The sequence below is a fragment of the Mizuhopecten yessoensis genome, unplaced genomic scaffold (assembly GCF_002113885.1).
Source record: "Mizuhopecten yessoensis strain PY_sf001 unplaced genomic scaffold, ASM211388v2 scaffold2329, whole genome shotgun sequence".
NCBI classification, from domain to species: domain Eukaryota; kingdom Metazoa; phylum Mollusca; class Bivalvia; order Pectinida; family Pectinidae; genus Mizuhopecten; species Mizuhopecten yessoensis.
In genome coordinates this window covers 690,830-703,989 of record NW_018404492.1, presented here as the reverse complement: position 1 = coordinate 703,989, position 13,160 = coordinate 690,830, and the positions used below count along the sequence as shown (strand labels likewise).

Genomic DNA, 13,160 nt, shown 5'->3' with positions numbered 1-13,160 from the left:
CAAAATAACTAGTATATTACTGTCAAACAACGTCAAAAAAACTAGTTTATTACTGTCAAACAACGTCAAAAAAAATAGTATATTACTGTCAAACAACGTCAAAGTAACTAGTATATTACAGCCAAACAGCCCTCGTGTAGTTTGCTCACCATGACTTGCGTATAACCTTAAAACCTCCGTTTTCAACAATTAAATTGAGGCAAAACACCATGCATTTCCGTTTTGTAGCGATTTTCTAGTTAAAAAAACAATTATTTTGTAGTCATCATAAGAAAATATCGCCAAATGCTTATGGTGAAAAAGAAAATCAGAAAAGCAATTCGGATGACAAGATGTATTTATTAACACATCTACAATAACAAAATAACTATATCCAACAAAAATACATGTACTGTACATATATCCTCTCAGTTTCCTTGCAAACAAGAAGAGTTCTCTCACAAACCATTCAATCCAACCACTGAGAATATAGTGTGACCAGTTCCAGCGTGCATTGCACATGTTTATAATTATGTTCAGTGTCAACGTACATGCTAAATACTACTTGTGGCCAAAAAAATGTGTCAATGTACAAATGCTTCAAATAGTTTAAACCTTGAAATGTATTAAAATAATTTCAAAATCATGGTCATCTGTCAACCTTGATATTGTTTGTTTGACGGTAAGGTAGCGGGTAATAAGTCTTAATATCTTTTTTGGTTTTTCTGAAGCTTTCTAAAACATACCATAAATTCACAATCATCCTTCCAACTAAATTAGCACTTATCAATATAAACAAACTAGGAGGTTGTGTAAAACCTCCTCTTAAACGGTTCTTGTTTGTTTGCAGTGATAGTATATTTAGTTGTGTTCAGGAAGCACTGCTGGATGGTCCAACAACTATCCAGAAAATGTCTACCTCATTATAGAAAGGGGAATAACTCTACAATCGACTGATTTCTCAGAAGTAAAAAAGTAAATTTCCCTACGAACAGAACAATGTGCCTAGAAATATTTAAGAGCAAAATATGTTAAATACTACTGTGTTAGATAAATCATCAGGTACTTACCCAATCTATATATAGAAACACATATTTCTATACCTCTTCAGATTTTCATTGCAGACAAGAACTATATCATATTACCCAATCAACTGGCAAACACAATTTAAGGAAGAAACAAACTCAACTGAACAATGAAAAACATAAATAGGTATTCAGTGAGGTAACACCACAATGACTTTTCACAGAAAGTATTTTGTATAGGCCACACCAATTTGATAGCTAGTTCACTGGGATTTCCTGCTCCTTAAATTGGAATTTGAGAAAAAGGAATAAAAATAAAAATTGCAGATTGGTAATATTCTAAATATTTTACTAAAAAAAATAATTAAAAAATGGTTTTGCCTTTTTGCAAAAGTACAGTACAAACCATGGCCAGTCACTTAGAGACTGGAATGACACAGATTTGTACAACAGGTAACAGTAGGCATATTGATGACTAGGATATACAGATGTATAGAAACTTGACAGGGAGCATCGAGTGACAAGGATACTTAAACAGACCCAAGACGATCATGAATGGTGGTAGGGATGTAAGTCCTTGTTTTATTGCTGTTACATTACACTTTTGTAGTGATGGGTGTATTTGCGGTTTCCATATAAACACATAAGGGAGTGTCTGTTTTACTTAACACAGAAAGAGGTGTTGGAAACACGAATCTGGACACAAAGTTTGCATGACTTCTTTTACAGCATTAGGATTCACACCTTCCCCTTCCCCAATGTGAGCACCCATTGAAATAGGACTATCTTTGTTCATACTGATCAGTATATTCACATTAGGTTTATCTATGGGCATAATTTTTAAATCAAGACTTTTTGTTGTATATAAATGATTATCAATAAAAGATATGCTTAGTTCAAGAAAAAAAAGGAATTAAAAGGGCATTAAATAATAAATACTCTTTTTATGTTAAAATTCAGTAGATATTTTTGTATTAAACCTATATACATGTAAAGAGACCACCTTCCAAACAAACCAAGAAGGTGGTATGTTTCACAAAGAAATCACTACAATGGGGAACATCTTAAGTCTTCTCTTCAAAAGAAAGGTTACCTCAATAGAAGTGTCATATATGAGCAGGTTTGATCATACTACCAACTAAATCAAAATCCGAAAGGGTTCAAATGATGTTTAAACCATTCTTTTCAGCATTCCAGTCCAAATACATGTAAAAGGGTGCAACAAAGATTTGTTCCCATATATACCTAGTTCAGAGCATTTTTTTTCTGAATACTTTTTCAATCTTGTACCATTCAATTAAAACATCAATAGAGATAAATCTAATATAAAAGCCCACTTGCTTCTCTTTACTTCTGTATCCATTTCTCCGGGAAGTACTTACCAATTTGGTGTGGCCCCACTATTTTATTGATGTAGCACCAAGTTACACAAAACAAACAAAAATATCTAATTGGAAGGATGTAACATATATTGTTTCAAAGATCAATCTGTTAATGCTCAAACATCAAGGAATGCCGACAACCATTGATTTACTACAGAACGGTGATCAAAGTGGATGACAATTCACGAATATTAACAAAGATAGCATTCACAAGGAAACAATGTCAATAAAAATGTGTCACTTGACAAATTAACTATTTAAATTTCAGAATATTAAAGTAACCCCAAAAATCATAACTACACAGAATATTGTGTTGTACGTTTGAATTCTCCCCTTTCTATGTGTGAACCAGGATATTAAACATTTAGATATATATATGTCGACATCAGTTTGCTTTTCAAACAATCTGCTGAAGTGTAACAATTTCTTGTGATTGATAAAGATCATTCATCTCTCAAAAAATGACAGGTAACTGAAGTATATCACATCATCAACGATCAACTATCAGTATGTTATCTCATCTACACCAACCTGAAAAAGTGTTGTGTTACATTTTTTATTTTAAATGTTCAGAAGAGCCTGCAGGTGTCTGTACAGTAAGTTTTATAAAACATTAGAATACATATTTAAAGATAAAACCTTGATTCACTGCAGATTAATCAAATAACATCAAGGCGAAAATAAGCTTGAAGAGAAACAATAGATCAGGTAATTAAGTATTTATAAGACCACCTAAGATACAGTACCATTCATCAATGACAAATGAAAATGCTGCTTCAATATATTAGGAAAATAAAAAAAAATTACTAGTCTGAATAATTTACTATATAGATCCATTTGAAACAGATGCTTGATGGCGTATGAATAACACAAGTTTTGTTACATACCTGGAAACACAATTTGGGAATGCTCTTGATGAAAACTGAAGCATTGAATTAAACAAAGAAAAAAAGGAATATCTTAAAACAAACATTCTTGTACTCCTGATAATAATAAATATGGCAATTTATAGATTTTTGGCCTAAATGCATTGCTATGATATAGCAATTGTAATGAAGAATAACTTAAGTCCATTGCCTCACTGTATTCCTGTTCCACTGTATTCCTGTACAATACACTACAGTGTTGATGGTAGCACTTCTTGGGCCAAGTGCTGGTCACTTTTCATTCAAAAGCCTTTATACATGTTTTCCAACACTCACAATATGGAGCAAAGATCGCCAGAACATGACCCTGGATATGGTGTTGTCAGATCCAGACTCATTATGCATCACTGTCGTGTATCATAGAGGTTCCGAGTGAAAGTTTTGATATCTTTGAAACCAGATTGAAAAGAATTACATAAAGCTAATGGACATAAATCTGAAGAATTTATTTTAGTCTTTTTTAAACTTTGCACCAGTTTACTTTATTTAAAATGTTTAAAAAGACTTTCAAATAATTAACTGTCATATCATTAATTATATTTATTTCACATAATTATTGTACTACCTGAATATTTTCTTTATAAACACCAAAATAAAGATCTCTTCATCTATTTTTAATATGTACAGCATAGACTGGTTCTGAACCCAAATTTAACATTCCAATAATTACATCTTACAATGTAAATAATGATATGTTGTGATGTGTATAGCAAAATTATTTAAATGCATGAAGTCTAGGGAAAAAATTCAACTTGAAACATTTTGAAAGAATATTTCAAATGAAGAAATTTTTACATTAATCACAAAAACAATTATGTTCTGGGCAGATTTGTGAAGGGGAAAAATCAAGTCAACAGCAGCAGCCAATGATACAGTGTCCAATTTGACTTCAGCAGTCAACCATTGCTCAAGGACCCTGCATCAAAGTTGACTGCAGCAGCCAATCAATGACGACGATACTGTATGTCAAAGTTGACTGAAGCAGCCAATCACTGCTGAAGATAATGTGTCAAAGTTAACTGCTGCAGCCAATCACTGCTGACGATAATGTGTCAAAGTTGGCTGCTGCAGCCAATCACTGTTGGCAATAATGAATCAAAAGTTGACTGCAGCAGCCAATCACTGCTAACAATAATGTGTCAAAGTTAGCTGCTGACAATAATCTATTAAATTCAACTGCTGACGATACTATGTCAAATTGACTGCAGCAGCCAATCACTGCTGACAATAACATATCAAAATTGGCTGCTGCAGCCAATCACTGCTGACAATAACATATCAAAGTTGGCTGCTGCAGCCAATCACTGCTAATAATAATGTGTCAAAGTTGACTGCAGCAGCCAATCAATGAGGACGATACTGTATGTCAAAGTAGATTGCTACAGCCAATCACTACTAACAATATTGTGTCAAAGTTGACTGCAGCAGCTAATCACTGCTGACGATAATGTGTCAAAGTTGGCTGCTGCAGCCAATCACTGTTGGCAATAATGAATCAAAAGTTGACTGCAGCAGCCAATCACTGCTAACAATAATGTGTCAAAGTTAGCTGCTGACAATAATCTATTAAATTCAACTGCTGACGATACTATGTCAAATTGACTGCAGCAGCCAATCACTGCTGACAATTCTTTATGTCAAATTTGACTACAGAGCCAATCACTGCTCACAGATCTGTGTCAAAGTTGATCACAGTAAATCCTTGTGATTATCTCTACTCCTGTGGAAGTGGCTTGCTACTGGTATGATACAATAATCATCATCCAACCAGTGACAATAACCAGATTTTAACGATGAATAGACACAGGTCAGCTCTCTCCCACAGAAAAATGTTCTACACAGCGAAATGTATTGCCTTGTATTTTTAATGTGTAATGATTGAGGATTGCTGCGCAGTGTCAATGTTCACATCAGTGGGCCAGCCAGCTGTCCAGATGCCAGTTTACTTGTTGCTAATGAGGCTTTGCGAGGAGGCAGATCTTCTGGAGTAGGGATAGCATCACCCATGGATTCCTGTAATATCATCTTCTTCTCTTTTGCAGCAAGGGGGATCTTTGGGTTGTTCACTTTTGCTTGTGCCATCATGTAATCTCCGGAATCGAAATATTTCTGAAGAAAGATATATAAAACTTAAATAAGCTGCAATATCCAAAAAACATTTTCAAAATAGAACATTTTCATGAGGCGAAATGGACTGGACACAGATGCAGTTTAAGATGGATTTGAAGATTGGCAAAAGATCTTCAATTATTGCATGCTTATTAACAGCAGATATAATGTGATGAAATTAGATTGTTCTCACTACCTACATGTATTAAGCCATAAACTACATGAATATTGAGAATTTTTGTCAATTTACATAAATGATTAAATTATAAAAGTAACAAGTGATCCCGGAGGGATCTTGTCATCAACAATTAATGTCTTCATTAGTTATACATAAGTTTGTTTGTTTTCTCTTAATTTCAAAATTTGGGGGCTATGACTGAATGGGGGGGGGGGGGGCAACAAGTAGGGGGTTATTAGGTAGGGGCAAATCTGTTGGTATGATAGTCTTGTTAACAGTTAATGCATCTTGTGCATGAAGTAACTTTTGATAAATCTTTCACATAGATGGGCTTAGGATTGACCTTTCAAATGATGATTGATGACATTGTTTAATCACTTCTAGAGAAATGGATGTCCAAAACTTAAGCAGAGAAGAACTTGAAATCTTCAAATCAAAGATGACTGCCTACAGCCATTTATTTCTGTTTGATCAGTTCCAAAATGAATGTATGCACAACTATAAATGGGCCATAGGGATTCGTTATTCTGTACCCTGTTCCAGCCCTAGTCCTGTGTATATTAAAGTGGATAGTGCCCCAGGCAGTTTGTCCTCACCTAAACTAGATTTAACGAAAAGTGTGTGCTTCAAGGATACCTGCATTCCCTGCACTTCTACAAGTTAGGGGCCATTCATCATAAAATAATAGCTAAGATATGTTGTAGCAACCTGATTTGGTTTTAGGAGTGTAACAATGCATCGAAATATCGATAGATTGCAATAAATCCTTCCCAATATCAATGCATCGATTGTATATTAAAATGCAATATTTATTGCCGATTGTTCCGTCAGATATCGATTGTTTCAATAGTTATTAAAAGCATCTTCTCGGAGCCTTAAACATGTAAATATTCCGGTCTGGGAATTCCCCCGAAAATGTCCGAGTCATCACTACGTTTGTTCCGCATCGCTTGTCGTTACACTGATTTAGGGGAGATCACTCTCTGAATTCAGAGAATCTTTTCCACGGCAGGCGACATTGTAACTGCTCAGAGGTCCGCATTGAGACCTGACTATGTGGACAAGCTGATCTTCCTAAAGAAGAACTGGAAACTGTATGTTGAACAATACTAGTACTGAACTAGAGGCGACAAAGCTCTATAGAAGTGTCATTCTCTTGATTCTAAGATGGACAAATAAAAACTAAAAAGCGAGTTTAAGTTTCAATCATTTGTGGATTTTTTATTATTTTTACATCTGTATTTATCAATTATAAACACAATGACAACTGACAAATAGAAACATATAAACCAGGCAGTAAGTTGTTTTAGAGAATACCTAGATAGCATTAATTTACATTTGAAATTCGTGATTTAAAACATAGTTAACATACTACAGCTTAATGTTATCTACCCAATAATATTGCAATACTATCGCAATAAAATGTGCAATAATAATAATATTGCAATAGTTTTTCTGCGATAGCAATAATATTGCAATTGTGAAATTGGCCGCAATAGTCACCCCTATTTGGTTTGGTTTGGTAAAACTTTTTTTAACGTCCTATTAACAGCTAAGGTCATTTAGGGATGTGCCTCCATGTGTGTGTGTATGCAGGAGACAGGGTATGTTGGTGTGCTTGTCTCCTTGTGATAGCACGGATCTGATGCCGACTTTATAGTGCTTTCTCACTGAAACATACCGACAAGACACCCAGCAGGACGCCCCACAATTATACAGACAATGGGCAAACCAGTTCTCCCACTCCTTAATTGCTGAGCATTAAGCAGGAGTAGAAACTACCATTTTTACAGACTCTGGTATGTCTCGCCCAGGGGACAGAACCCAAAGCCTTCCCCACAGGGGCTAACGCTCAACTAAAGGCCAAAAGTGAGGCATTGTAAAGGGAGACATAATTAGGAAGAAGAAAGTTGTTTCGAAAGAAGAGAAAAGATAAGATCCCAAATTTAGTCGCCTCTTACGATCATGCAATGGGTGCAGCAGGTACAATTATTACGCCCTACCTGCATGGACGCTTCTTCATGAAGCAGCAGCTGAGATATGCTCTGGAAAACATTATTTAATTACTTAAGGACAAGGAGAAAGGTCCGATGGTCACAGTGACCTCCTTTTAGAAGGCAACACACCATGGCCAGGCCACCTTCCCATGATGTACCTAAACATACAATTTGATGCCCATTCATAAAACATTGGTAGAGATATACTCCGGAAACCAGTCAGGCAAAGCGAATACCATACACCTGACTTCATCGAACATGGGGTATAAAAAAATATCAGTTTTTGGTAGCTAGGTACAAATTATGCAATATTACTCAGTAACAATTTACAAGTAAATTACCCTCTGTTGCATCCTCTTAGCCAGCAAGGCTGAACCTCCTGCCTTCGAGTTAAAGTTAGGATATTTACTCTTCAATTTCTTCTCCTCTTTCTTTTCTTCCTGCATCATTTCCTCCTATTAACACAAACACATTCAGTCATTACCAACACAGAGTTCTCCTGTCATACATCACTCACTTATGCCTTAGGAATATAAACTTGATAATAATGATATGTATAATCATACACAGATTTGAGATACATGTTGTATATAGTGCCCCAGGCTTTATTTATCTTAAACAGAGATAATATAGTCTTATTAATTTGTGCCACTTTTGCTTCCAACTGAAATACAAATGAAATAATATTATTAAGAAATGAAATAAAAGAATGAAATATTTCACTATCAAATCTACTGAACATGTTTTATTTTCCATCACCAGGGATCGATGACAATTTTCTTTTTGGAACAAATTCTAAAGCAACGATATTAATTTATTATTTTGATTTTCTCTCTGCTGCATTTTCCCTTGGGAAGATATTAGATCAATATTTGATTTCCTGATAACATATTCCTGGCAGGTATCAATAATACTGGCATTGATGATATAAGAAGCATGACAACACAGAAGCCTAAAATTAAACCTAGGTATATATGCCATACATGTGCAATGCTGATCAGCTGGTTAACTTGAATATTGTGACCTTCATGTTAGGTTTTAATAATTAATTCGAAGAAATTGATCGATGCTATCATCAATAAAGCTTAATCATGGCCAGATTTAATTATGAGGTAGGTTATTGCAAGCAATTTTCATAATGCAATATTAAGTTGACAGCACTATATATGTAAAATGTGATTGAAATAAAACTGATAATTCTACTGAATTTATATTACAATAATTGTGAAACAAGTTCTATCAACTTAATTATTCACGCTTGTTGCTGTTGACCCGCAGCCTTATGGTAGTGTGTCTGATGTGGGAGTAATCCAAAGTATACCTAGAGAAAACCAATGTCATTGGGCAGGTGACCCCATACTTTTTCTCATCTGATCAGGGAATTGTACCCAGGTCATGTTGTGAAAGTGAAAGGCAACTGCACCATCCACTGCGCCATGCCACCTGACCATAATGTAGTATCCATATTTAAATGTGTAAAGTTGGAGCATGGCATGTAGTCAAGTGAATGAGAAAAGACTTTTTGACACTACAATCATGACTTCAGATATATAGAGGTTCCCCAATGAGTGATGGTTGGTTATCATGTTTATTTAATTTTAGTTAGTTAATTTTTAAATAGTATTAAGACACAAGGTTTACCGAGTGTCTTTCACAATTTTAAAATTAACTAACGAGAGTAGATAAACATGATAACCTGCCATTACAAGTTTGAGGTCCTTTTTTTCTCCCATAACGTTCATATTTTATCTGGAAAGCCATATGTTTCCCTTGAAAATACACTGTGTCAGCTTCTGATGGGGGGGGGGGATTGCTGTGAATAATGACATCACAATGGAAGATGACGTCACAAAGCATTGTTACGTGACGTCATAAGTAAACAAGAATTACGTGTAATTATACGTGTCGCCTGTCCCGCTTTGTCAATATAATAAGCATTTGACATAGTACATAAGGAAACGGACCTTAAACGCAAAATCATAACATTGATTTTTTTAAAGAAATTTCGGGTTTTTATCCGAAAAAGTGCAGAAATCCATGAAATGTTTTCAGAGTAAGTAGGCTTTACTACCCATGATACTTGTATGATTAAGGTTTGGTTGGTTTAGCTCTTATACTTTGTCACAAAGAGCCTAATATGCTAGAGCTAAAATAAAACCTTAACGTTGAGTTTTTTTCTAAGTCCAGAAATTTGAGTTTTTTACCAAAAAAATGCGGAAATCATGGAAATGTTTTTAGTGCAGTAGGCTCCACTACCTATGCTACATCCATGATCGAGGTTTTGTTGGTGTAGCTTTGTCAGAAACAGAGCTAAACGTAAAACCTTAACATTGTTGACGCCGCCGTCGGAAAAGCAGCACCTATGTGTCTTTCCGACATCCGTCGTAGGCGACACAAAAATTGACCAATGTCCACGTCCAGGGTGTTACCTACTAGTGGGTAACCAAAAAAGTTTACCAACTCCTAGCAGGTTTATCCAATGAATTAAGAGTAAAGAAACCTCTAGTGGTTGTGGGAGAAAAAATATATCTGTTGATATATCTGTTAAACCCCTACAATTGCTGACACCAAATTTTTGCGACAGTGTCAGGCTGTTTCACCATAAATCCTGTTCCTCCCGGGTCGTTTCAAACCATGTTCTTTCGCCTTAAATATTGTTTTAGTGCGAAACCTAGTGCGAAACCTTTTAGTCCTTTTTAGTTGTCAATAGCTAATGAAGTCTTGTTTGAAGTTTTTCTATGCTTCCAAGTCTTTTTAGTCATTAGACTCGTCAGATTTGTACATGGTCGACCAGATCTGCATATTAATACCAATGTACAGGTCTATGCAGTACATTGCATGAATTGCAGAATTATGTTCACTTTTTTGGAACCTGCAGGTGAAATCAGATGCCATATAATGTCAAGAATACAATAATAATTGTAAGACTGAAAATATCCAGCATTCCCTTCACAATGTTACTATGCTTTAACCATGCACAACATCTTTATTCTAAAGTAAGGAGAATTAGTTAGTTACTGTATAGTTAATACAAATGATGTAAAAGCTTAGGTCTGATCGACACCACAGCTTGAATCAAATAAATTATTTAACTACGGCACCAAAAATGTCTTCTTGTTGTAAAAGAAATTGATAAAGCTGTCCGAAAATTACGCTTTTCTTTATAATAACATAATAAATCACTAACATGTGTCTAAAACGTGATTACAAATCGTGAAATGAACATCTTTCGTACCCTTGTTGACAACTTCTTTGGGGGTGCTGGATGAACGAACTCCCCTTTCGGCGTCGGTGATTCTCTCTGTTCTTCCTGACTGTCGTTATCAGGTACTGTTTGGTCGCCTGACGTTTGTTCAACTGACAAATCTTCCGAAGACATGTTTGGTTTAAAAAAATGCCCTGCAATAAAATTTGAGCGCCACTTACTCTCTGTACCAAAATATGGCGACAAGTGACGTCAACAAAATTATCCAATCGCTGCCTTCGTAAATATTAACTTCAAAATGTCAGCCACCTATTCCGATACTTAGTGTAAACCTTTCATTGTTTTTTATCCTTATCAGAAACTGCATAAATAGCCACGTGTGCATATATACCACAAACTAATACCTAAACCAGTTTCGATATATTCCACTAATGAAAGTCATTTGCTTAGAAAAATACCAAACCGCAGGTGGAGTAACCAAGGGAGGTAACGTTGCTTCTCTTTCTTTGTTGGCTGATATACCAAGGGAGGTAACCTTGCTTCTTTCTTGGGATTATTGAGTGTATATGTAAAGCGCTAAGTATGTGCACAGGTACTAGCCTCGTCTGTCAATACACCTATTAGACGAGGCTAGTACCTGCGATATGTGTATGTCTGCGCATATAAGATGATAATCGTTTAAGGAATTAAATTTTGCAAAATATGTTTTCCAGTCCACTTTGTGCTTTATTTTACCAGAAAGCTTCTGAAATCTGAAATCGCCTCCATTACGTCCCAAAAAACGTCCACTTATATGCATCCGATATGGGTAGCCCACATCTGTGAACAGCCCTATAGGAATATACCGGGAAGCGTCGATCGTGCGTTCGATATGTGAGCTTTTTAGCTACTTTATGATATATTCCATCGTCACTTACTTGTGTAGATAATATTTAAAGACTACAAACATATAATTGATTTTTTTTTTACAATTTTAATGATGAAACGAGTTCTTCCTGAAGAGACAAACGGTGTGTTGGATGCTATCTAACTGAATATTTGCTTTTCACATAAATAAACACAAAATAATTGATTAAAAATTGAGTAAAATAATGTCGGCGCACCACGGCCCTTTCTTTACAATATGTAGATATACGATTGGAATTTACAAAAAAATGCACCGCGGTACAATAATTTATATACTCAAAATGAGCAGCAACCCGTGTTTTTTTTACTCCCAGTCATAAATCTTGAAACGTTTTATATTCTTTATTGAATCCAAGGAATTTAGCACATGATAAATATACACACCACTTCGAAGAATATTGCAAAAAAAGAATCTGTCCGTTCAAGTCTCACAAAGATGAGTAATTTATCAATGAACCACCTGATCAGATATGTAATGTGCATAACATGGTCCAACATTATTTGCCTCGTTTCTGACTTTCATCTGTCGAGTGATGCAGATGTAATGACAGATTGTGTTTCGCATGTAATGCTGTGACAGTACTTACGCATTTCATTAATTTATATTTTTCTTGAAATTGATCCTTATACCAGAGACGTAATATATAGGTTTCTGCTTATACATATCCTCGTTATCTCGCCTGAGGACATTGTTGTTAAATTGGAAATTGGAAAACACATAATCTACAACAATTGCAATCTACATACTGGCTGCAGGTACCCCTTGCCCACCTGCTGACATCCCTTTGATGCCATACTACAGGTATGTAGGTATGTCTTGGGCCTCCTGCTGTCAGTACTGGACACAGGTGTTAGGTGTTATTTACCTGTACACAAATTTCACACCTAAGTATGCTAAGGGAGTGGAGCGAGATGATTTGCATTATTTAACCAAGATGTTAAATTATAACTTGTGGAAACAAAAATGTTTGAATCACATAATTCAATTACATTTCGAGATAAATGTAATCACGGATTAGATTATTAGCATCGCACACATATATATATAGGTACTGTATTGTATACAATTAAATATGTAACTGTCGGTATTTTGCTGTTTATTTGAGATGTCGACCTAACACAAGGAAGACACAATGTCGTCGATTTGTCATTACTAAAAATATTGACATTTTAAAACAGCAGACACCAACGCTGAAATTATTTCGAAACATGTTTCACTGATATATTTCCGTATTTATAACTTTGTAATATAAATATTCCGGCACAGAAACTGGTCACGAAGTAGTGCTGTTCAATGACGACATGATTGGATAAATCCTCACTGTAGAGCAGAGACATATAAAGTATATACGTCTCTGTGTAGAGTAAAGAAAATTATTGCAAACTGACTTTTCAGCTAAAATTAAGAAATATCTAGTTGGTAGGTCGTCTCAAAGCGGTTCACAAATTATTA

The 13,160-nt window shown here is 35.2% G+C and overlaps 1 protein-coding gene across 1 annotated transcript; it reads right to left on the bottom strand.

Annotated features, from left to right (window-relative positions):
• Window positions 1-319: 319 nt before the first annotated feature.
• LOC110445579 (alpha-endosulfine-like) lies at window positions 320-11,250 on the bottom strand. The gene is made up of 3 exons (XM_021490251.1): window positions 10,832-11,250; window positions 7,938-8,051; window positions 320-5,421 (listed from the first exon to the last, which is right to left on the bottom strand). Exons 1-3 carry the CDS (start codon window positions 10,973-10,975, stop codon window positions 5,218-5,220), a joined length of 462 nt encoding a protein of 153 aa, XP_021345926.1. The 5' UTR covers window positions 10,976-11,250; the 3' UTR covers window positions 320-5,217.
• Window positions 11,251-13,160: the final 1,910 nt, after the last annotated feature.

What these genes read in the sequence shown, in the direction of transcription:
- LOC110445579 (XM_021490251.1), bottom strand. Translation starts at nt 10,975, where the DNA reads ATGTCTTCGGAAGATTTGTCAGTTGAACAAACGTCAGGCGACCAAACA. An exon ending in CAAAGAAGTTGTCAACAAGG is followed by an intron (nt 8,052 to 10,831) that starts GTACGAAAGATG and finishes TTGTGTTAATAG; the next exon opens with GAGGAAATGATGCAGGAAGA. An exon ending in CTAAGAGGATGCAACAGAGG is followed by an intron (nt 5,422 to 7,937) that starts GTAATTTACTTG and finishes ATCTTTCTTCAG; the next exon opens with AAATATTTCGATTCCGGAGA.